The sequence below is a fragment of the Pterocles gutturalis genome, unplaced genomic scaffold, assembly GCF_000699245.1.
Source record: "Pterocles gutturalis isolate BGI_N339 unplaced genomic scaffold, ASM69924v1 scaffold84, whole genome shotgun sequence".
NCBI classification, from domain to species: Eukaryota; Metazoa; Chordata; class Aves; order Pterocliformes; family Pteroclidae; genus Pterocles; species Pterocles gutturalis.
In genome coordinates this window covers 29,335-55,771 of record NW_010127769.1, presented here as the reverse complement: position 1 = coordinate 55,771, position 26,437 = coordinate 29,335, and the positions used below count along the sequence as shown (strand labels likewise).

The 26,437-nt window shown below is 37.2% G+C and overlaps 1 protein-coding gene across 1 annotated transcript in view; it reads right to left on the bottom strand.

Annotated features, from left to right (window-relative positions):
- Positions 1-26,437, bottom strand: part of WDR25 (WD repeat domain 25) — a 63,360-nt gene that overhangs the window by 9,803 nt on the left and 27,120 nt on the right. Inside the window, exons 2-3 of the mRNA XM_010079358.1 lie at positions 16,450-16,597; positions 6,717-6,847 (exon numbers count right to left, since the gene is read on the bottom strand). Of these exons, the coding sequence (XP_010077660.1) occupies positions 6,717-6,847; positions 16,450-16,597 (279 nt within the window). The remainder of the gene's footprint in view (positions 1-6,716; positions 6,848-16,449; positions 16,598-26,437) is intronic.

Below are 26,437 nucleotides of genomic sequence, written 5' to 3'. Positions count from 1 at the left end.
AAGTTTTCCTTAAATTTTTCTATCACTCCAGCAGACTGACTTTGCATTCATCTTTTCTGAAACCTTCCTGATGTTCTGACAAAATTTTATTATTAAGCACAAAAGGTCGGACTTTTGCATTCATTTGTACTCATCTCATTTCTAATAAGTCATTGTTATTTTTCCTGACTAATATTCTATTCTTTTATTATTATTGTTATCATTGTTATTGATTGTGCTAGCACACTACTTTCTATGACAAACATTTTTCAAAAATTAAATATTATATGTTGTCTCCATTTGGAGACATTCCTGAAGCACTTCACTAAATTCCTCCCAGCCAGTTTCCTTTTTTGAGATCTCCCCTTTACTTAGTTTTCTCATTTTACAATACTTAGGTTAGTCCCTGCCTTCTCCAACTTCTTCAATTGCTCTATCAAAGTCCAACAAAGAAATCATAAAGTGACATCAAGTAAGCTTCACACAATCTAACTTTGCTTAACTCTTATTCTGTGATTCTATGATTCTATTTTTTTTAATTATTATTTCGCTTATTCCTAGATCTTCAAAGGCTGTTCTGTGGCTGTGTCAGGTCATGCTACTGGGTCTCCACTGCTTCATGCCCTTCCTCTCTTTAACATAAGCAGAGGATTTGCATTTATGGAGGTATAAGAACTTCAAGTATTGCTTAAAGACCAGAGCCACAGCCCTGTCATGTTCCACTTATTCCCTCTCCAGCACATGGCATGGTACCTTGTCAGGACCTACTGTTGACAGCTATAGCAGATAGCTCTTGCCAAAGCTCCAGTGGGCCTCAGTGGTTTATGAGACAGAACACATGAACATCAGGAGACAAGATATAAAAAACAGAGTACATTCAACAGCTGAATAAATTATTCCTCTGTTTTTAACAGAGTCCAAAAAAAGTTAGTGATCTCCCACCTTTATAGTTCCTGGCATTTCCGTGTGCACATGATACAGAACCAGTTCCTGAATGCTTACAAAACATTGAGAGTTTCATCAATCAAAACAGAATGTAAATAAAAGGTAAAATACACAAAACTCAATAATAATTATATGGATACATTTAGAAAATTTAAATTAATATATTCAGGTGCAAGTTCTTGAGTGCTACATGTCATTTCAGAAGAGCTAGTAGCATCCCTGCTTTACACTACACAAATCTTGGTGACACGTGTAAATAAATCTTTTCAATTCAGTCTGACAATTCACTCATGATATCAGGAACTTTAGCTGCTTTAAAAGTATTATCAGTACAAGAGAGTTACATTGTAGTCTTGTTCTGATATTACACCTGTGGAAGCTTAGAAACCCAAATTAAAAAGAAAAGAAAAAAATTAGCTGTAGTCATATTTTCTTTTGTGAACACAAAAAAGTCCTTATTGCTGAGCTAAAGAATACAAGTGTCAATCCTTTTTTCTCTTTGGTATATCAAGTAACATTAAAATTTCAGGTAGAATAAGTGGTTGGAACATACATTGTGTCCTGTCTGAAAATCTAATGTAGATCAGCCAAAATGGAGAGTGACTGTGTCATTCAGCTGGCTTGTGCTGAACATCTTAAGAAATTCTTCCACAGCTCAGAGAAAATAAATATTTCTAAAATATATAGCTGCTTTAAGATCTCAGTGCTATTGCACAACCCTTTTTACAGTGAATTTTTCAGGGTTTCTCTAGGTTCAGCTCTGAGGCCCAAAGATCCCATGGGGGCCGTTCAATATTATGCTCTCTCCTCAGTTAACATTGCAGAGATCTTGGTTTGTTGGTTTTTTTTTTTAATGTAGCAGCTCACTTCCAAGATTTTTGGTCTTTTCATAAAGTATCTATAAACATCCTCCAAATGTTTCATAAATTTAATCAATCTGTTATACAGCAATATAAGATCTCCAGAATAATTTCCTTGCCAGAGAGACAAAACAGGGTTTAACACAAACAGAAAGAAATACCACTATAATAAATCTCTACTTGCTACTCAACTGCCTTTTATTCTTTTTTTTTTTCAGGCTTTGATTACTTGTCTTTGTAATTTTGAGATGCCCGTATTCTTTACATTTCACTCAGCAGTTAACAAGCTGTTCCATCCATTCATTTCTCTAAAGTGTATTGCTTAGCTTTATCTTGAAGATTTTAACTCCCATATTTTCTTTCATTCTTTATCCTCCTCAATACCCAATGCTATATTTGAAATAATTTTTTCTATTTGCTCAACAGAACAGGGATAGCAATAAATGTCTTTCAACATTCCTCCTTTTTTTTTTTTATATCTGCCTTTCTGGTTAATAGCCTACTGTACGTTTCTCAATGTTTTAGGAGCTGAAAGGCTGCCTCAAACCTATCTGCATACATTTTCTCTGGGACTTAGAAATCCAATTTTGATACCACACTCAATACATGAATAAATATTAGTAATTTATGCTCATACATTTATGCTCCTTTTAAAAATTAGTTGCTCATCAAAATCAAAGCAAGATTCAGAAGTACTAATTTGGAAAAATACCACTGTCAGCTGCTCTATGTCATTCTCCATCAGCAGAAAGCACCAATGTGGCACACTGGCACACAGCAGTCCATTTCAATCTCTGCATATGTATGTGTAATTGGACAGTATTTCTGTTACTAGTCATTCTCTCAATCTCTGTGGTGCCTAATGTTTTCCTCTGAATTTCCACCAAAAAAATTCCCTCATTTCCTGATATACAGTTATCATTTTGCCTCACATAGTTAAATTTAAGATGTGCAAGCAGGTAGCCTGTTAAAACACAGAGAACATCCTAGAGAATGACCTCTGAAATTGAATTACTAGCGAATACTGAAATTGAATTTTCAATGTGCACTGAGTAACAAGATTCAAGTTCTTGATTGAGGGCTCTCACTCCCTTGACAAAATATGATGTAAAGCCTGAAAAGGCTACCAGGAGTATGATGATGGGAACAAAGAGAATCAGTACTTCACCCACACATCATTCCAAGGCGAATGACAGATTAAAACAGTTGAAAAAACAGGAAAAACAGGAAAATCTTGTAAAGAATTAGGATGAAAGCACATGAAAGATTTGCATCAAAACTGAAACAAAGTGTCAAGAGTCCTGAGACATCTATTTCACTTAAGAGCAAATGGAACTTGTTAGAACAGGACAAATTTCAAAATACTGACCAGGACAACTTATCCAGTCTTGAATATGGCCTTAACTGTGTAAGACGGAAAAGACAGAAAGCATGCTGTTCTTATCTTGTGAATAAAGATAACAATATAAGCTGAAAGCAGGAATACCTGAAGAATACATTGAAATCCCCCAAACCAGGGAGGAGGAGACACAAAGATACTGATGATATTGATGATTCATGCCTAACCAACATACTGTTCTGCGTCTGACAGTTGAAAATGTAACTAGGTTACTTTGCAGTAATGATGCACAGGTGATGCTCACCAGTCTGCGAGAAGAAGCCATAAGCAATCAAACCAGAGTTCGACATTTTTCACCTTTTCTCCGCTCAGCTATGACCTTCCACATTCACTCAGCACACACACACAGAGTTCTTCAAATTTAAAAACCAATACAAATGTAGGTGTCTAACGGTCTACACCCATCACTGAGCTGCAGCTACCTCAGATGGGAAGAAAAAAAAATCAAAGGATAACAGAAGCTCTCTCCTCCTTTTGGAAATGTTTCAGAGTAAGAGAGTAAATCACACTGCTGCTTTAGACAACTACAGTACATGCAAAATTATGGTTTTCCAATGAGCAAACATGTCAAACAAACAAACAAAAAGGATCAATATCTGTTACCAGGCTAAACCCATGCCTTCTACTTTCTAAAGTGATTAGACACTGCTCATTATTAAGATTAATATTCTTCATGCACTACTTTATTGACTAGTTTTCAGACTGATGGAGTTCTACATGAATACAATTGTTTCCTAATGAACAAAGCAAGTAACAGCTTCTAAAAACTTCCACTGAGAACCCAGTACAGGGTCTGTACAAAAAAACCAGGCTGGGGTTTTTTGCTTTACCAAGCCTAAAACCTTTCCTATTTATCTGTCAGAATACACATTCATTCACTTATTTATTCTTTCAGAAAGTAAATTATTTCCTTATAATATGGTGGAATATTTCCCTTTTCTCTTCATTATCACCAGCTTACGGAAATAAAGTTACACACAATTGTTCTACGCATTGGAGTGTCCTGCAGGTACAGAGACAACCACTACGTGCAGTCCTCTGTGATCAACAGCTCTTTAAGGCAGGTTCCAAGGCTGGAGCTTCAGCATTGCAAAAATTAGTGTATGGTTAATCATTGATATAAAACTGCAGTATTCTGCTACTCTTATTTTTGCTGCATATAGCATCCTGGCCACAGAAGGCACTGCCTTTTGAGAAATGTTATAAGATGGGATGGAAGGATGTCACAGCACGCAATGTTGTGACACATTGCACATAACAGCAACACTCAAAACCAAAATACCAGGGATTGGCAGAGATACTGACAATAGGAGTGCATCACACTTGGGAGAAAACTCAGAACCACCTTCCAGACAGGCACATTTCTGTAACATGCTGTTTTGGTTGTTTGTTACTACAGAACAGAATCAGTTATCATTTTCCATCTGTAGAGACTGGGTACCTTAGACATTTGCAAGCTGGAGGCATTGCCATTTTTGGCATGAACATACTCATAAATGACAGTTGATTTCAAACCCAGAGAAAAATCATCTTTACAGGATTCTCAAAAATAGTCACTCAAAGACATGCACAGGCATAAAATCCATCATAAAGAAACTATAGGTGGTAAAAGAAAGAATGGCTCTGGCTTTGTACACAGATAGATTATTATTTGACTTTCTGTACAACTACAATATCACTTACGGGAAACCTTACTGCACCAAGTCAGAAAATTTCATAAAGAATACTTTGTCACCTATATCTGCCTTCTTCTCCTTGACTAGGACCAAATACCACAAATTTTGACACTATAGTAAAGAGTCTTTAAGCCATTTAGTTTCTGAAGTACTTTTTTTAAAGGAAGTTCAGCCAACCATGGCATACCATGGCTTCTCTATGTTTAAAAAGTCAGCTAAGTGTTCAATAACAGACTGCACCTCCTCCCCTCAATTAAGGTCTACTGTCATGAGAATCTCAGAAAAGAACAATTGTATTCGGTACTTCATTTGCATGCTATGAAACCACTGACCCTCCTGTTCTGGAGAGAAGATTTCTGTCAGTCTTTCCAGCCCCTTCACAGAAAAAAATTAATGTTTTTGCTCTTCAGTAAATTTACAGGGTAACCTCTGATCATCTGGAACAAACACCCTTTGAACTGGTACTACTTCCTATTTGTGTGATACATGTTTTCATGTTCTGTAAGTTGCCTAGGCAAAAGGCAGTATACCAAAATCACTCCTTGACAACATCAGAATACTGTATACCAGTGCAAGGAAGGGGAGGGAGAGAAGAGTTACTACGGAAAATCTCACAACTAAGTGACACAGGTATTCTTTATCATAAGCATTTACAGTTTTGGCAATATAAAGTAGAACAACCATCCTTCACATAGAACTGTGGTTTGAGTATCTTTTCATATCCTTATGAATGAAAACTACCCATCATACAAGCATGATGGATGGAATAAATCCCATCAGACTTTTTATGAAAGTTTTCATGCTGACACTGTAACTCTGAAACTCACAGTATATTTATCTTCAGAGTAGCCTCAGAACTGGCAGTCTTCATATGTGCTTACTAATGCTTTTCTTTTAAGAACTTATTTGTGTGAGGGGAGCCTGCCGGATAGACCTACACAATCAAATTATTTTCTCAAACATCAGTGACAAATCCAAAGGAACAACTGCAGCACAGGAATTAAGATTGTTAATTGCACAATAATACTGTGTTATCTTAATAGAGCAACTCCCATAACTATTTCAGAGCTCTCCAGTTAGAGCCCTCATACCTGAAATATATCTGCCGACATCCCTCAGCTATTATTCTTAGTACATCAAAGTCAGAGACAGAGTTTGGATACGCAATCTTATCTTTTCCAGATCCCTTCTGTCACCCTCAAGAGCAAACAGATGGTTAACTACGATGAGTAGGATCTACCCACATAGAAATTCAAAGGAAAATATAGAATTATTCACTTTACAGTCACTGCTGCTCTTTGGGCTGCTCTGTACATGAGAATGTCACCTTGCCTTATGCTTCCACTAGTGGAGTACAGCTCTGGTCTCACCTGAACTCTGAATGGCAGCTGGGAGCACGCTGTTCTACATGGTTCAGGATGAAGTAAAGGCAGAGGCTATACATGCCTCTCTGTGCCCTTTCATGAATGTAAAAATTACTCCAGGCTTCTACACAAAAGGTACAAGCAGACACAACCTGACCCACATGTAACAGTTTGAAGAGCAAGTTAGCTGTACTGCTTCCTAGCATACCACTGCCTTTTTCACAATCCTGAAGTGAGACAGTGGCTTTGTTTGATTCAACTATATGTTACTCATATTTACATAAACCAAAAAAACCCCTTATTTTTTGTGTACGATGTTCCTCTTTGTGCTTCAAAAACATTACAGGCGTACATATCAACAAATGGCAGCACAATCAATGACAAATGCAAAATACTTCAGAATAATATTTCATCAAAAGACCACTACACCTAGCAGCTTAGCACATCCAATGTAGGAAATATCCTAAAGGAGAAAGAGAAAGATTTCCATTACCTTTGAAGTCCTTATATCCCAAGCTTTAACTTCTGGGCTGAACCCTCCACAAATGAAAGTATTTGGCTCTGTAGGGTGGAACTTCAGCGCACTGATCCTAAATTCATTTTTGCTGCTAAATATTTGCTTCCCTAAAATAAAGTGAGAAGTGGAGATTAAAACTGAGCAGAAAATGAAATATATTATTAATTTCAACATAGTTTCAACAATAGCAAGGTTGTCAAAGGTAAAAATGTTTATATTAACATATTCCAAGTATCTGGGACTACTCTGATTTCTGAAAATACAAGACTGAACTCACTAATTTCTATCCATGTGAAACTGCTCCTACTTATGGGCCTCTATGCTTTTTTCTGAAAGGAGAGAATAAGTGCTTTCCCACACTGAGAGGAGCTCCACCAAGATCCCAGTTCAGTCACAATGCAGGACTAAATCTACAAATCTAATGGTTGTTTTTTTACAGAGAAGCCATAGTCTTTCTTTCAGTGGGATAAAAATAACTAGAACAAAATATTGTCTGTACCGAAATACCATGTCCCAAACTATACGACAGCTCTTGAATTGTTTACTTGTGAAGGTGGGAGTGAAACCTAATCTTGAAAGTAAGAAATAATTTGCATACCATCGTATGAAGGCAATAGCTGTTCCCATGGATACCCTGTTCCCAACATTCAATTGTGTACACTAATCTCTGCAGGATCCTGTGGTTAGTATCAATTGGGTTGGCGACACTTTTGAAGGTGTCAAAGAATTCAGCTAGGTTAATTTATAGGACTTTTCCACAGTCGACTGCTTCCTTTTATCCTAACAAATTCATGATATTCATGTGTATTTACTGAAATATCACTTTGTAACAGCAGCATGGACCAAGATAAATACATTTGCTCAGTTTCACAATTTCAGCTGTGCTTTATATTCTATATATCACATATAAAGATCTACATTAAATAAAGTTACTGTGTTAAGCCACTGTGAAGAAGGTACTACAGAAGTAAAAAAAAAAACCTTAAAATACTATGACAAAAGCTTCTTAAAATATTGATTAATCTACATGTTCAGCAAGTGAGAGTTTATTTTATTTTGTCGTCAGTTCCATTTTCCTCATCTGCTGAACTCAACTTATATAGTCAAGATGCCAAGATGTGTTAAATTATTTATTTATTCATTTTAAAGAAGAGATTTTACTTCATCATATTCAAGGCAGCCAGAGCAGGGAAAATAAATTGCAGGAAGCGTAAGGGAGGGGTGAGTGCTGTTCTACGTGAACTCTGATTTTTGTAGGGTTTTTTTGTTCTTTTTAAAAAGATTCTCCAACGATTACCCATGCAAGATCTAAAGGGTCTCTCTGTTACTACTGAGTGAAAGACTCAATTTAGTCCATAAGTGCCTTCCCCAAAAAGAGGAAAAAGTCATAAGGGCAGCAGAGGTTCCCTCTACAAGTCATATTCAGCAGTGACCATCTCTCACCATGGGAGCTTTTAGTAACCCAACAGCTACAAAAGGAAAAAAAAATATTCCCTAGGGAAGGAAGAAAGTATTAAAATAATCAGTTACAGAAGCAACAAGATATTGCTCTCATGTACACCACTACCAGGCATCATTTGCAGGCTTTAGAAAAGCCACATACACATGCGTCTTATCCACAGCACTTGAGAAAAACACAATTTCCCCATGGATGTACACTAGTCAGTGTAATAGCACTTTTCTCCCAAAGGAATTTGGTTCCTACTAGTACCTAGTTTAATAAATGCTCTGGGAGTACAATCAACAAGTTCTCAACGGTACTGCAGCCAGAAATTAGCAAAACTGCAGTCTACCTCTACTAATCCTGTCAAACAGCTTTATAAAGGACACATCAAGCAGCCACTATTCTCCATAAAGTGTGTTGTCCAAGCGGCATTAGACATATACATAAGTGATCAAGTGGAACTCATCATCTAATCTTCCGACTAATATTGTTTCACTGACTTTACTAAAATACTTTTTTACCACCACAAGACTTCTGAAAACTGCTTTTTCTGTAACGCATACATTTTTCTTGCCATTGTGCTCTCTAGCCTAAGACATGAGAAAGCCAGGTAAGACACAATCAAAAAAGATGTGCACTAAATTCAAGACGCAATTCATCTGCTAACTACAAGATCTGTTACTTTTTCCACAGCAGGAAGATTGATTTCACATAATTTGTTATTAATTAGTCCACCTTTCAATCTCATCCCCGTCTACTTCCAAGTAATTCAATCATTTGCTCAATATTTTCTCCAGAAACTAAAACTCTCTATTTCCCCACTCCATCTCCCCATTTTAAGATAGAAGTGAGCACTGTGCTTGCCATTTTCTTGTCTTCTAGAGTCTCTTATTTATACAAAAGCTCTCATAGCACCGAGATAATTACCGTGTAATTCTATGAATTCTACATTACAGCATAATACTAAATAAAAATTATACAAACAATTTGAGCATCCCACCTCTATACTCTTTGACCCCCTTCCTTTTCCTATTTTAACCCATTTGATGCAGATACTAACCGTGCTAGCTTTTTGACCGGTCTGAAGAGCAATCAGGATACACTAATCTTAAAAGGTCATGCTCTCCAACTAATACTTTGAAATACAATCTTCTTTCTCATTCACTCACCGCCACCACCACTCCCCAAGTGAAATAAAATCAAATGTCTCTTTCTGAAAGCTCAGTAAACAGTGTCCTGAAGAGTCTGGCATTATTAGATGCATACATGTATTTCATTCCACTGCTGTGTCACAGAAAATGAGAAAAAGGCTGGAATGTAGAAAAGAGGAGCACAGGAGCAAAGAAGCAGGAGATAACATACTCAAAAGGGGAAGGTCATAACAGTATAGCAAGGAAACCCTCCTATTGCTAGAACTGAAATTTACGGACAATACACAGAATCTAAATTGGTCTGCTTCCCATATAAACATGCCTGAACCCAGCAAAACTAACCTTCCTAATACTTACATGAACGAATCCCTTAAACCCTTCCCTTTTAGGGACTGCAGGGCTGGAGTGCTGAGGCACATTCTCTACACAGTTATGAAACCACCTTCAGAACCTCAGAAACTTAGGAAAAATATCCAAGAGATGGAACAGATCACTGTGGAAGATGATGCGAGGCAAAACAGCTCATGCAATTCAGCATGTTAAAACCACAATTGCAACTCTTAGTCCCTTTCCATACAAACTTTATTTAGTGTGTTTTACTACCATGAGCAGAACCTTCTGCTTCCCAGGCTGTAACCGTGCTGTGACAGAACCTAGCCCCGTGGCTAGGGAAATTCAGCTTCAGTGTTTGCTGGAGACCCTTCTCCACCTTTCTGGAAGACGGTATTTACAGTTATATATATTTTTTCTACAACTGTTCAGTTTATTAACATCAAACATTCAACATTTGGGGGCTTTATTTTACATATTGCAAAAGATGTCCTTCGAGGAGAAGACTCCCTTATCCATAGAGTACAACAGCTGTAAATCAGCAAGCTTGTATATATGTTTACTGTGTATATATTTATGGTATTTTAGTTCCTAGGGGCAGCATAACAAAGATTCAACCAATTCCTAGGCTGTAGAAAATTACATCTTCTGAAAATCTATTTGGCTAATTGAGGCAAAATCCATACTACGTATCATTTTCCTGTATGAGAGGTTGTTATTCCAAAGCAGAAAGCAAACGTTTCTCCCAATCTTTAATTTTCACGATTTCAGTAACAATATCTACTACATCTTTGTAGTGTGTTTTATATTCTTCAAGTGTTTTAATTCAATTCTTCATTCATTAAAGGCTCACCACTAAAATACACAGTATGAAAAAGAATCTTTAAAAATATCTTGAACATATGTTTCTGCTCCTTTACACTGCAGCCTACTGTGAAACTGCTCAACTATGAAATCAGATATTTTAAAGGCTATTTCACATCTTGAATTTTTCAAAGAACATCAGCACAGTTATTGAGTACAGGATGCTTCTATAACTGTGTTTAGTGGTCCTCAGGTTCACACCCCTACCTGCACAATACAAAAACATCCCTTCCTTACACTAATCTGTCAAGAAAAGTGAAGCCTAAGACTTACAAGGGCATGAGAGTTCTCTTGCTAAGCAGAACATATTTCCCTACTGTGTTTACAAAAAGACACAAGACAATATATTAAAAAAAATGTCATTACAGTTACAATCTTTCTCATGCACAATAGTGAGAAGAAAATTAGATTGATCAGACATAATTTGTTCTTAACAAACTGATGTTGGCTGTTACTTATCCATTTGATCTTGCTGCATTTACAAATTGTTTTATTATTTTTCCAAGAACTAAAGTTATACTGACTATATGGGTTTCCCAATTTTTTCCCCTACATAGTCACAAGTTTCTGGCATGCAAAAGTGCTTGAAATATGAAAACGTTTTATCTTTTACCCTTGAAAATGCCGCCCAAACAAACATCTTTCTATCTTCGTATTGCAAGGACTTTACATTAGTGAGTATAAAAAGTAAAATGTTGCTACCTTCTAGCTGGAGAATGACCACTAAACTATGTCAATATATTACTTAAAACTGCTGAATTTTAGGGGGAATATTGTGACCTCACATCAAAGATGCCTATATGCATTCAAAAGCAAAAAATAAAATAAATTTTAAAAAGAAAAATAAATCAACTGGGCTTTTTTCTGAGGTGTCATATAAAACCTTCATGCATATTAAACCAATATACTATCTACACAGTACTTGGAGAGAAGGGGACGAATAGGAGAAGAGTGTCATAGCTCTCTTGAGGTGATGTTTATGTATAAGCACTAAAACTCTTATGGGAACAAATACAATGACATTAATAATAATGCTATATCTATAGGACTACCAAATTCTAATATAAAAGAAAAGACAGAAAAGCAAATTTAGACCATCTTATTGGAGCTACAAAATGTTTCATTAAGAAACTCTCAAAATAGTGTAAAATAAAACAGGCTAAAAAAAACCACAAACCAGATTTAAGTGACCATATTACATATAACCTGAACTTCCCTTCAAAACCAACAGCTTAACTTTGGTAACCTCGTTGTGGTAACGTGAAAACTTTCAAAATAATGGGGAATTTAAATTCTCCATTATAACTCTGAGGATGGTATATTTTAAATCAAATTCAGTCCATGAACTAAAATACAACTGCAGCATTTGTCAAAGTAGGAAATGTGCCAAAATTTCTTGAAACCTTCCTTCTGTCATAATATTAAAGAAATGAAAAGTATCTACAGTATGCATACAGTATCAACCCAGCCGATGTTCTGCCTATGCTATTGTGCCGTTTCATTTGTGACTAATGAAAAAAACACTGATGAATAAAACATACATTCCAAAAATAAAATAGTTATAAATAAATTTTAAAAATACAATTACCCTTCTAAAGTTGGTAGAGCATCTCCATTACATCTGGACGTAACAGAAGCTAAATGTCAAATGTATTTGACCTAGAATTGTTTTAAAAGCTTTTTTTTTTCAGTGCTCTCTGAATACAGCACTACTTACTACTCTGTAAATAACAAAGTGTCTGAACTATCACTAGTAGAAAATGACTGCGGATGTGGTGTTAGTAGAGATTAACAAAACCAGGGAGTCTCACTGGTACAGACTGCTGCATTATTATCACATTTGTAAAACCTTTCAAAAAGCTTTATTTTTATAAAGAAATAATGTTTATAAAATAGGACAATAAAAAAAATTAACCAGTAATCTTTAGAGGCAGCTCAGCTGCAGTTTTTGGATCTATTAATATTTATGAAGCCCTATATTGCAGTACTGAACTTGCCTCATGCAAACTGTAACCACAGAACCACTCACGTGAATGACGCATGAATAACCTTGAGTTCCTTAAACATTTTATGCATATTTTGGATCAGACTCAACTGAATACAAACAACAGTTTTCAAGAAAACTGTATTTGTGAAGAGTCTTAGCTTGACATCCTGAAGTTAGGACAATGGATAACAAACGATGATCTATAAGAAATGAATTTAGAAAAAGAAGGCTTGTGCAACAGCATCTATTTTCACCAAACTAGAACAAGTGAACTCCTTGTACCTCAATCATTGAATTCTCCTCTTCCCATTCCTCATCATAGCATCAACAAATTATGTATGTTGGACCTCCACGGGTCATCTAGCCAAATCCCTACTCAAAGTAGACCCAGCTGCAGCAGGTTACTTAGAGGTCTGTCCACTGAAGTTCTGAGTATCTCCAGGTATAGAGACTCCGCAGCCTCTCTGGACAGCCGTTTTAGTGTTTGATGACCCTTGAGTTGAGCCAAAAAGTCTCCCGTGTTCCTACATTTGTCCTTTGCCTCTCATCCTTTCACTGTCCATCTCTGAGAAGAGACCAGTATCACCTTCTCTGTATACTAGGGAAACACCTGCTAATCTGGCCTGGGATGAAGCTGACCTTTGCAGCATGAGAACAACGCTGATTCATATTCAGCACCAGGACCCTCAGGTATTTTTCTACAAAGCTGATTCCTAGCCAGTTTAGCACCAGCCTTTTCTGTTGCACAGGATTACTCCATTTCAGATGCAGGACTTTGCATTTGTCCTTGTCGAACATCATGAGGTTCCTATCAGATCATTTTTCCTGCTTGCAGCATCTCAGATCTTCTTATATATAAAAACTTTTGTTAAATACACTTGACAAGGGGAAGAGGTTTGATAGTGTAAAACTGCAGGATAAGATTTCATGGATATGTCTTCCACACTGGCACCAGGATTTCTATGACAACAAAAAAAATTCTGCTTTGTCATTAATAGTATTTCAGAGTTTCCTTCTATTCTGATGGTGTTCTGATCACAAAGATTAAAAAAAAAAAAAAAAGGAAATCACTCCAGAAAATGCAATATTCTAGGACAAAGGATACCCAAATTTAAGTCCAAGCTTAGAAGTAAAATTTCCTGGAGAATTTATTCTAGCACTGTTCATTACAACAATGCTGGCACATTCATTTGAAGAATCTTGTAACTAGCTGTCATCAGACCCAGAACAAACAACTAGCTAGACTACAATTTTGATTTAATAGGGCAGAAACTATGTTCCTAACAGAAAATCAATACAAAATGACAAAAAAACCACAACTAAGCAGCTCAATACCACGAATGTACTAAGCTGTATTTGCAACCTTTCCCAAACCTTTAAAAGTAATTCTCTTCAGACTGTCAGGTTTCTTTTGGTGAAGGACATGTAGCAATTTTTATAACACAGATGTAATATATAAAATCTATACTGAAAACAAAGATGAGTTAAGATTAGACTTTAGCAAGCATGACTAGAAATATGTAGAACCAGAACATACACAAGAGGCGAGAGCATCGAGCCTTAAAGACAGCATCATTATTTATAAAATCCCACTGGCACGCATTTACTGCATCTAAACACACTGGTAGTTAGTTCAGTCTAGCAATGGAAAGTAATTAAGACTGAAGTCCAAAAAAGCATCTAAAAGTCCTCTGTAAAGGAACAGTTCTAACATCTATCTGAAGTTAATCAAAGAAATCATCTCAGCACTGATGAAGAGTGAGGAGGAATGAATGATTCAGTGAACTAATGTAAATCAAAATCTTATAGCTGCCTTCATGTTTTTCAAATGGAAATGAGGCTTTTTATATTAAATTGATTTGGATTCCAGAAGCAAACTGCTTGTCCTGGTTCTCTGAGAAGAATTGACTGAAAAGTATGAAAAAAAAAAGTAACTTTACAACAGGGAAGCAAATCAGGATCTAGCCTGCATGCATGGGAAATCAGAATAAAATTCCAATCACTCATATCATACTTTTCCAAATGAAGTGTGTGCATATCGCTGAAAGTCAGGTCCAAATATCAACATTACAACTGCAGTTCACAGGAGCTACAAAGAAAACTGCGTCCTTGAAATAAGGCAATAATGATTATCTAATATTTTAAAGGATTATAAGCATTCATTTTGCCTCTACACATACAGTTTATGTAGGCAGTTAGAAATAATACATGTCCTCACAAGTTAGTAAGGAAAGAATCATTTACAAGCTTATCTGTTTTGAAACTTGGTAAATAGAATTTGTCGCTGTTGACATTGCCTAAAACACTAGAAACACCTTCTTTCAGATGAACCACTGCAACCAACTTAATCCAGACTACTATCCCACTCCTGTATAGTTAAGTCAAAAGAGATGTCAGAAATTAAAACATATAACCAGTCTATGATTCTATGATGAAAATTACATACCTTTGTGATTTGTTCTGTGATTTTATAAAGTGAGACTTTCCCCTTAGTAGTCCCTTTGAATGACTCAGGCAAATAAAATCTATTCTACTGCTGTAAATCCCACTAACAGCAGTAGCCATTCTGTTGAGAATTTATAAGCACTACAGTCAAAATCAAATCCCCTTAGATTAGTAAGATTCAGTTATATGTGAGACTAGAAATGAGAAGGTTGCTGCAATGAGACTGAAAATAAAAAAAAAGACAAGAAGTCTGACTAAATTAATGACTTGGTATATTAACATCATGTACTACTACTACATCAGATATATAAAGCTCTTTTCCCCATTAAAAAACCTGAATATTATTGTAACATCAATATTCCATAACAGTGTCACACGTTCTACATTCCCAAACTACAAAAGCTCCCTTCCAGCCATCACTGAATTTAAATATTTCTGGTATGACAAATGTTGAGAAAAATAAATTCTTAGAGCATGGAAAATAATTTTCTTTTCATGTGAACAATATCCACAAATTTCACTGGCTGCTTTCCCAGTTCATCTGAATAGGACTTCTGCTCTCCAGATATTCACATACAATGTACTCCTTATTTTTATTTAACAGAAAATCCTCCTAGACAAGAAATTCTTGTTACTTTTCTAAGGATTTTTTTTGTAGTCTTAAAAAAAAATATTGCACCTTTGCAAGATTTAAACATTTAGAAATATTTTAAGTGGAAAAAATAAAATTACATCTCTTCAGTTGACAAGGTACTCTTTTTGGCCTAATCCTTCATTTATACACACACAGAGGTGCCCTATTATGTCCAGTCCCAATGAATGCTGCTTTACAAATGCTGATAACACATATAAAGGAGAGAAGTATAGCTGATAGAAGCACTTTTGTTCGTGGAGGAGACATGAGGAGAGACAGCATCCAGGAAATTAGTTAAGGTCACAGCAATCAAATCCCAAATAAAATTCATGACTTCATCAAAGCAACACAGGTTCAGTCTCAAGCTTTCATACCAAAAGTTAAGTTTCTATACTCCTAATTAAGGTCCTATTCAGGAAAAAAAAAAATCACCTAATTAACTTTAAGCACAAAGTTAAAACCAATCCAACTGAGAATGAGGTACAAACCTATGTTTAAATCAACCATATGTATAAATCTTACTGAAGTCAGCCTTAAGAGTCTCTTCAAACGCTTTAATGAATGATCATGACAGAGCATAAAAAATACGTTTCATTCTGTTCATCTGTGCTGTCTCTGACAATAGAAATTACATTATGATCATGAAGTTAAAGATATTTAAATTTTCTTAAATATCTCCATCTACCCTTACCTGCTGAGATTTTTTTTTAGTGAGGACATGTTTCAAGAATTCTAACTTTGATCTATAGATTTTATCTATATTTTTAGAAGAAAGAATAAAGCTAATGAGATCCAAATTATCTGTACTGTATTAATAACAATAGGGCTATAATGCACCCTTATGTGACTTTTACCTGTTTCGACATCCGTTAAATGCACCATGGAATCAAAGCCCCCACTGAGGATCCTTCTTCCACAAGATGACCACCGGGCAGCTCGAACAGCACAGGAGTGACAGGAATATGTTTTTAAACAGCAGCCTATATCTACAGCATCCCATACCTTAAAAAGAAGGATAAGAACAGCTTTATAAAGAATCACAATTTTTTTTCAATGTACTGATAAGTACCTATAGCAAATCATCGTGGCTGAGAAAGCTTTGCATTCCAAAGTTGTATCTGCTAAGCTGTAAAAGTCTGTTTGAAATAATTGCACAGTTGATTAGAATTAGGGTGTTTAATTAACAACACACAAATCAGTAATACATTTTTATGACTTATGTTATTTCTTGAAAAGTCTACATTGCTCTCAATGGCAATTCATGTTATACTTCCCCAATCATAATACTGTCCTACCTTTGTGCAGGGATACATCCAAATACGTTTTCCCTTTAAGTAATTTTTCTTCCAAATTTTTGTCTCTATCATATCTTGCTTTCCCCAGTAAGAGGAATCCTAGCAGATTACAGCTTTCACATCTACCTACAGATAAGCTATTATCATATTTCTCACTCAGTTTGTAGTTTTTAGGAAGAGTTTTACCTTAACTTCATTGAGAAGGCAGATAAGAACATCATCATGCATCTACATGGACATTTCCAAGGGCTGCTTTAAGTCCTCTCATTTTTCACTTTCTTCTGGACATCATTAGGATGATGCTGAGCACTTCTGAAAACCCTGTTCTACTAGTTATCCATTTTTTTAAGTGTGTAACAGCTAATATTTTCATAACATAAATACTCCTGCTCATATCTTTAAAAAAATTTTTAGAGAAAGGCCATTGTTTCCAAATATTACATTTTAGAAAATAGAACTAGTCTGAATCATAATTTCAATTACTAAATATATTTCACAATAACCAAAGCACATCCTTTTCATGGTACTCATTTTTTCATCATTTTAAGATAAAATTAGAATTTTATCAACAAATTACCCATATAAAGATCCAGTATGATCACTTCTTTGAGAGAAGGATAAATATCAAAACTATTTTCCCTATGAATATTCTGCTTCAGTAAAAGCTAGATTATAAAATATCTTATGACTGTATGATACAATATAATACCTGTTGAGTTGTCTAATAAAATGGATACCAAATGCTATAACCATACCAGTAAACCCTACATTTTATTACTTCTAATATTAGTAGTACAAATAAATCAATACTTTGACAGTGCTTCGTGATAGTTTTATTGCAGTTTCAGTAAACCCAAGGCAGTTTATTGCTTTAAAGTCACCATTTCACTTCATGGTACTTCTCTTTGCGATTAGTCATTTTCATCCTGCAAAAACCTGCAGGATGAAAACAACGCTGCCTATGAGCTTAAAAGGTTATTCTGAATTTTGTCTATTCTAATCAATTTCTCAGGTCTAAGGTTGTTTATATAATGCTGGGAACATGCAAACAGGATACAAAAAATTATTTTTTTTAAAAGTGAGTTCAAATTCAACCTTCATGTATGTTGACACAACTGCACTGAAGTTAGTACTACAATAAAATGGACAGCATGTTTGTGCATTTTAAAGGATGTTAAAAACAAAAACAACTCAGTAAATCAGAAAACATAAGTAGATGTTCGCCTTCTTGTGGCAACAGCACAATTCACAATATAGGAGAATGTAAAGGGGGAGAAAAAAGCAAGACTTTTGGCAACGTATTTTTATCTTCAATTATATTTTCTTCTTACTGGACAAAAAGGATTCACTGACAATATCATTATTATATAGTCCATACTCAGAAGACAACATTCCATTACAGAAAATTATTTCATCAAAGTATCTTCTAGCACGAAGCGCAATTCTGCAATGCAAAGCAACCAATTATCATTAATTACTTGAATAGTCTGCTAAGACTGGAACCATGATGGCCATACCCTAAGTATTCTACCCTATCCACAAGAAAAGAAATCATGAAAATTATAATATTAAACTGCTTTTGAAAGTAAGTTTCTCTGCTTTAAGAAGTTTTAATGATCATTTCAAGCTTCACAGTATTAAAAAAGGGTTAATTGTGTCTTGGAGGGCTTTTAATAGGAGGAAGCTAATGAATGAATCAAGATGAAAGGAAACACAGGTGGTACATGCTTCAGATATTTTTCTGTCATGTTTTAGTGATTAAGTATGAAAACTCAATTTTCACAAGAAAGATGATGTAAAACAAGTTCAACAGCACTTCTGAGTTCCCACTTGATTAAAAAAAAAAGCTGTATAAATGGAAAAAGTGCACCTCTAAAGCTGCACATTTCCCTCCATTATGTGAAACGGAACAAATAACCAACACCACTGGCCATGCACAAGGGATGAGCTACCGAATATCATGTTTTTCCCCACTGTTACGCTTTCCATCAGCTCTTTTTGTCAGGTAACGGTGGTGCTGCAATGCCTTCTGGAATTAGAGCTGCATCAGTAAGGCAGTCTTGACTGAGGGAATTCACTTAGTTTATTGCCTATTAACGTAAACTTTTAATTACAGAGTCAAGTATTGAGGAAAAAAGACCAAGAGGTAAATGAGCACTTAGGGAAGCATCCTTCCTCTCCAGGCCCCACTTCAGTCCAGCTCTTCTCCTCCCCTATTCCTCCCCCAGTTTCCCTTGTTTTCACCGAGTGTTACTCTTGGTCCCTTCTACATCCCTTTGGCAAGACAACGGTCATGGCAGGAGGCTGGGGTCAGGGCCTAGAGGTTTCTTTTTGCCTCTCCTTGCATCTTACTCTTTTTGTCTCTTGCTCTTTGCTTCTTACTGCTTCTCCGCTCCTTCTCTGCAGATGCACAAGTCTTTCCCTGTCTCCTCCCATCACCTTCTGTGTGTCCTCACACACATCCTTGTGTTTCCTCATGTGTGTCCTTGCGCCCTCTGCCCTCAGCAGCTGCTCCTTTTCTTCAGTATGCGTGAAATGAGGCACCACATGCTCCTCCAAAGTTCTGCCCCAGAGAGAGCTGGTTTTATCCACTTTGGAGTGAGCTGAAACCAGCTGTAGCAGCACAGGGTGGCTCACGACCTCCTCCCACGCAGGGGAACCCTGCAGCCCTTGCTACCAAACCCCACAGTTTATGCCCAATACAAGCAGCCAGTTCAGACAGAAAGTTAGGACAGACCTCCATCAAGATATGGTCCAACATAAATTCACTGGAACCCACAAATGTGCTTTTAAATAATGCTAAGGGGTGACACTTCTGCTGTGGCTTCACAGCTTAATGGATAGAGAAATCAAACAGGGCAGCAGAAGAAGATGGCAGACTGTCCTGCTGTGCAGTGGAAATGCTCTGCAAGCAAGTTGTATTTTAAATACCAAAGGCTGCTAATTTTAAGCATACCTAGTAATAAATACCTTTAAAATAAAGGTTTATAAAATAAACTCATAGATCTACATGGAATAAAGGCTTACATATTTACTACATAATAAATTACTCAGGCAGGGGAACAGTTCAATGAAAAAAAACCACAGGCTGAGATATGTATCCTCCTTCATAGATATTTAAACGTGTATCAAGTACTATAGGACTAGATGCTATCATGCATCTGTCCGAAAGGTGGGCAGATTTATATTCAATTATTTTTATCAAGAGATCAACAGTTTTAAGTGTCGTTGCTTGACTTCAAACCCCAGATCTTACAGACACTCAGTATCATTTCTAGACGAAATACTAAACTCCCATGATATCTGAAGTTGTTCTTTTATCTTGTGATGTCAGATGTAATTTTGAATGCTCATTTAAAAAGTTAAAAGCAAACATTTCAGCCTGCTACTCTGAAAATGCTGCTTATTTACACACATTCAAGCAATGTTTTACATTATAAACGCTAATCAGTTTATCCTTTCCCTTTACAAAGAATCCCAAAAACAATGAAATGCGCAAATGTTTTTAGGAAAAAGGTACATATCAGTATATATTATCTCACCTAAATCTACAATTACAAACTAATGAATTCTCCAATATTTGAAAGAAATAAACAGTCAAGACTCAAAGCTTTGAAATTAGCTAGTTATTTTCAAATATTTTCTTCAATGCCTTTATCTCATTAAGGTATCATGAACACTTTAATTGCCTTTTTTCCAATTTTATTAAACTGGTATTAACATGTCAAGGTGATTCATATTTCACTACTAGTTCTTACTCTTCTGTACTTCACTATTTACAGCATTGCCTCTACATTTCTTTTCCACCAACTGCATTTCATTTCCTCTCATATTATAGAAAGTATGGTGATCATATTGCTATCTGCTAGGATTAATATAGGGGACAAAAATGGCCCCAAACAATGACAGCAGCCCTGAGGAGAAGGACTTGGGGAAGTTGGTTGATGAGAAGGTTAACATGACCCAGTAATGTGCACTCGCATCCCAGAAAGCCAACTGTATCCTGTGTGATCCGCAGGTTGAGGGAGGTGATTCTCCTCCTCTGCTCTCATGAGACCCCACCTGCAGTACTGCATCCAGCTCTGGAGTCCTCAGTACAGGGAAGACATGGACCTGTTGGAGAGGGTCCACAGGAGGGCCACGAAGATGGTCACAGGGCTGGAGCACCTCTCCTACGAGGACAGGCTGAGAGAGTTGGGGTTGTTCAGCCTGGAGAAGAGAAGGCTCTGGGGAGACCTTATAGCTGCCTTCCAGTACTTCAAGGGGGCTACAGGCGAGATGGGGAGGCACTCTTGATCAGAGAGTGTAGTGATAGGATGAGGGGTAATGGATTTAAACTAAAAGAGGATAGATTAGATGTAAGGAAGAAATTATTCATTATGAGGGTGGAGAGGCACAGAACAGGCTGCCCAGGGAAGTTGTGGATGCCCCCATCCCTGGAGGTGTTCAAGGCCAGGCTTTGAGCAACCTGGTCTAGTGGGAGGTGTCCCTGCCCATGGCAGGGGGGTTGGGACTCGATGGTCTCTAAAGGCCCCTTCCAACCCAGACTATTCTATGATTCTATGGCAGGTGCAGCCAAGTGACAAAACGACACTAGAGATTTCTCTATAAAAGTAATTTTCTTCTTACTTTCTCTGAGGCTTGTTGTAACTCAATTGCTCTTTCACATTCTTCATAACATTTGGAAATAAAGGCTTCAGAAATTGCTTGCTTTCCTGTATAGCTTAGGCGTGTTGTGAAAATACTGTAACCAGCATTTTAGGTAATATAACAAGACCTCCTCACCATCAAGACCAAAAGTCCACAAATCATGTAAGCAACTAAACAATGTAACAGATAAGATTTATTACAGATGATATTTTTCCAGATTCTATTTTCTGACTAAAAGCTTTCAGGAAAACAGCCCCTGAAAATAAAGTTCTTTGGGTTGAACATAATAAAAACTCTTTTGGTAAGTCACAAAAGAAAGCAGCAGAGGGCAAGCATTTGATACCCAAGTAAATAGCAGCCACAGAAGAATGTTCAGGGGTCTGCTATGCTATCAGCCAGCTCATAGGACACAAAATATAGGTTTTATCTTACTGACCATCCAAACTAGGCATTCATCCCTACAAAAAAAAAGTCACAGCAACATAAAGAGAGTAACCAAAGTAATGTGAGAACTCATCTAGCATACAGAGACTGATGGATTAGGAATTGAGAACTTCTCTTTCATTGTCACTCTGTGATTATCTATAACACACTTGCCTCCAAGCAAAATAGATTGCAGAAAAGATAACAGCCTTACTTTTAGAAAGAGAAAAGTGCATCTATTCAACTAATTGCACAATGAACCCATGAACAATGATTCAATTGTGACAGATTAGAGGTTGGAAGCAAGTATCAGGAATTAAGCTGTACACATCTTGAATTTGCATGCATAAAGGAACTACAGCAGAGCCAATCAAGAATACTAAACAAGAAACTAATTTCTGCAGCATGCATAACAAAATTAAAAACTTTTTTAACAGATTGATTCAAGGTAATTTCAACATAACATCCATACTAAGACAACAGAACATTTCCCCTCAATTTAACCACGTTGTGCCATTCTTCTGTAATTACCAGCTTCCTCTGTCAATGGCTCTTACTACATGAGCAACAGCAAGAAATCATTTCCAACTTCTCGATTAATCTAAAGATGGCATTTAAGAAACAGCCCTGTTCAAAGATGATGTGGGATAGTACTGAATTACAGGAAGCATGAAGAATTCCTGTGCTTTGACTAGAATATATTCTGCTCCCTTCCAAAGCATGCTCAGGTTGCTCCACAGACTTGTACAGTTGAAGAGACATGACCTTCTCCTTTCCCTTTTTGGATTAACATTGCTCCCTGGTGTGTCTCAAGGAGAAAAAAACCTATTTTTTTTCCTTTTTTTTTTTAACTGCAGAATTGAATTAATCTCTGAAATTTGAACGTATCTGCCAACATGCACAGATTCAAGAGAATGGTACTGCCTGCACCATACTGTCTTTCTGATCTCATCAATATCAAAATACTGTAATTTATAACAAATACAGTAGAGAAGGAAGCCTTATACTATCTACAGAAAATCATGTATTTTCTAGTTTGCAAATCAGGCTAGGAGCTGTAGTTTTAAAAGGATCTTTGAAAGTCAATGGGCTCAAAGGCAGATGCAGTCCCACAGCAAACTTACAAAAAGGTATTTGGGGCTGCACCTTCTTCAGAATCCCCACCTGGATAAGGTGCAGCTTTGGACAGGATTGCAAGAGTTAAAAGTGCCCCTTGGGTATCTCTAACCAAGAGCAGTAAGGATAAGAAGTCATTCACATGCACAGGTACATTCTTCTGTTCATAGAATTGAGGAAGCCAGGAAAAAAGCAACAAATAGCTGAAAAGCAATAAAAAGCCCAGCATTAGAGTCGGTAGGTGTGCCTAAGCCTCTCCAAGTCACTATGTGATTGAAAAAAATCTCATCTTGAATAGGCACGTCATGTAATGTCTATAAATTCCTAGAGTAATTACAGGAAGAGTTAGAAAGTTTCATTGTTGTTTCAATTCATGTCTTCTTAAAATAGTGAGCTAAATATTATAGTTTTAGTAGAAGGTAAAATTTGTCGGAAGGAGAATTACAAAATGGATCACTGTCTTTGCTCTCTTTGTCTAAACATGTAGTTAAACTGTAAAAACTAGGAGCTAAGGTCCAGGAAAAGCTACAAGGTAGGGTCTAGCTTAGAAGTGTTAATAAACTTACTTTCATAATTATGAAGGATGTAGATAGGTGTTCAAATTGTTACACAGACTATGACTGATGGCATTTTGGGCATACCAGCTTAATCTGTAAAAAAAGTGTCACAAAAAAAGTGCAGGATTCTTAGATAAAGCTAACACATTTTCAGACGTGTTGAACACTTGCTCCATGAATGTTTAAAAGTGTGCTAGGGAACATATTTTAAATGACATCCGTCTTACTAATCTAGACACTGTGTAAGAAGCATATATCAACGCTGTCATTTGAGCAAGTACTTACAGATTTCCACTAACTTTCTTCTTGCAGCAGATGTAACTTAAATCACTATTATTTTAGTAATCCAAAGCACAGGACTAGTGGCTGATAAGAGAGAGAGTCAACTTTATTATTGCTTTAATATCCGAATAAGTGTTTGTGTTTAGTTTATTACTAGACTACCCTCACTACTATAGAAACAAGGAGAATGGAAAGTAGCAAAATATAATAAATTCAGTTAGCTGAGACAGCCAGCATAAGGTCTCACTTCATTTTTTTCCACCAATAATTTTAATATTAAAATGCTTCAAGTACATTTATCAAACCAATGAGGTGCAAAATCTTCTCTTTTACAAAAACAATTGAACAGTACATTAGATCTTAAGCTAGCTCTTGGTTTATAAGGGGCTTTACCCTGGCAGAAGGATTTTAAGCTATAATACGAGCAGCATACTGCTAACCAAATTAGCAGTGCTACTAGAAAATAATCATAAAGTCATAGAATAGTTTGGGTTGGAATGGACCCTTAATGGTCATCTAGTATGACCCCCACTGAAATGACCAGAGACATCTTCAACCACATCACATTGCTCAGAGCCCCATCCAACCTGACCTTGAATGTTTCCAGGAATAGGGCATCTCCCACCTCTCTGGGCAACTTGTTCCAGTGTTTCACCACCCTCATTGTAAAAAATGTCTTCCTTATATCTAGTCTAAATCTACCCTCTTTTAGTTTATAACTATTACCTCTCATCCTATTGCAACAGCCCCTGCTAAAAGATGTCCCCATCTTTCTTATAAGTCCCCTTTTAAGTACTGGAAGGCTGCTATAAGGTCTCCCTGGAGCCTTCTCTTCTCCAGGCTGAACAACCCCAACTCAGCCTGTGTTCACAGGAGAGGTGCTCCAGTCCTCTGATCATTTTTGTGGCCCCACTTTTCATCCACCAGTACCCCCAAGTCCTTCTCAGCAGGACTCTTCTCAATGCCTTCATCCCCCAGCCTGTCCTGATACCAGGGGTTGCCCTGACTCATGTGCAGGACCTTGCACTTGGCTTTGTTGAACCTCATGAGGTTCACATGGGCCCACTTCTTGCAATTGTCCAGGTCTCTCTGGATGGCATCCTATCCCTCAGGCATGTCAACCGCACCACTCAGCTTGGTGTCTCCAAACTTGCTGAGGGTGCACTCAGTCACACTGTCTGCATCACTGATGAAGATATTAAACAGTACTAGTCCCAATATGGACCCCTGAAGGACACCGCTTGTCACCAATCTCCCTCTTGACATTGAGTCATTGACCACTACCCTCTGGACGCAACCATCCAACCAGTTCCGCATCCACTGAACAGTCCACCCATCAAATCTACATCTCTCCAGTTTAGAGAGAATGATGTTGTGTGGGACCGTGTCAAAGGCCTTATAGAAGCCCATATAGATGACATCTGTAGCTCTTCTCTTGTCCACTGATGTAGTTATTCCATCACAGAAGGCCACTATGTTGATCAGGCAGGACTTGCACTTGCTGAAGCCACGCTGGCCATCTCACATAACCTCCCTGTCCTCCATGTGCCTTAGCATAGCTTCTAGGAGGATCTGTTCCACCATGATCTTCCCAGGCACAGACATGAGGCTGACAGGTTGGTAGTTCCCAGTGTCCTCCTTTCTACCCTTTTTAGAAATTGGCTTGGCAACTACATCAGCCAGTTCTCTCAGGACTTGTGGTGGGTTAACCTTGGCTGGACACCAGGTGCTCACCAAGCCTCTCCATCACTCCCCTCCTCATCAGGAAAAAAAGGGGAAGAAAAAAAAAATCTCATGGGTCAAGGTAAAGGCAGTTTAATAAAGCAAAAGCCAAGGCTGCGTGCAGAAGCAAAAGAAAACAAAATATTTTATTCTCTACTTCCCATCAGCAGGTGATGTTCAGCCACTTCCTGGGAAGTACAGCTACACTTAGCCTGTTCCTCTGGGAGACAAATGTCCCAAAAAATAACATTCCCCCTACTCCCCCTTTCTCTTAGCTTTTATTGCTGAGCAGATGTCATATGATATGGAATATCCCTTTGGTCAATTTGGGTCAGCTCTCCTGGCTAGGTCCCCTCCCAAGATCTTTCCCACTCCCACCCCACTGGTGGTGGGGAGGAAATGTTGGAGAGACAGCCTTGATGCTGTGGGGGCATCGCTCAGCAGCAGCCACAACACTGGTGTGTTATCAACAACTTTCTAGCTACCAATACAACGCACAGCACTATGAGGGCTGCTATGGGGAAAATTAACTCCATCTCAGCCAGACCCAATACAGGACTCTGGAATGTATCTCGTCTGGTCCCATCCACTTGTTCAGGTTCCTCAGGTGGTCATGAACCCGATCTTCAGTCAGTGGTTGGTGAAAGGAAAACTGATCTGCAAATATGTCAACAAGCTTTAATCCTGGTGAATCCAGCAAAGGCTGAGTTAAGTACAAATACTACATTTAGCTTCAGGAGGCAGCACTAACATACTAAGCATGCCTATGAAATATATTTCTAATTATTTGGTGTGTT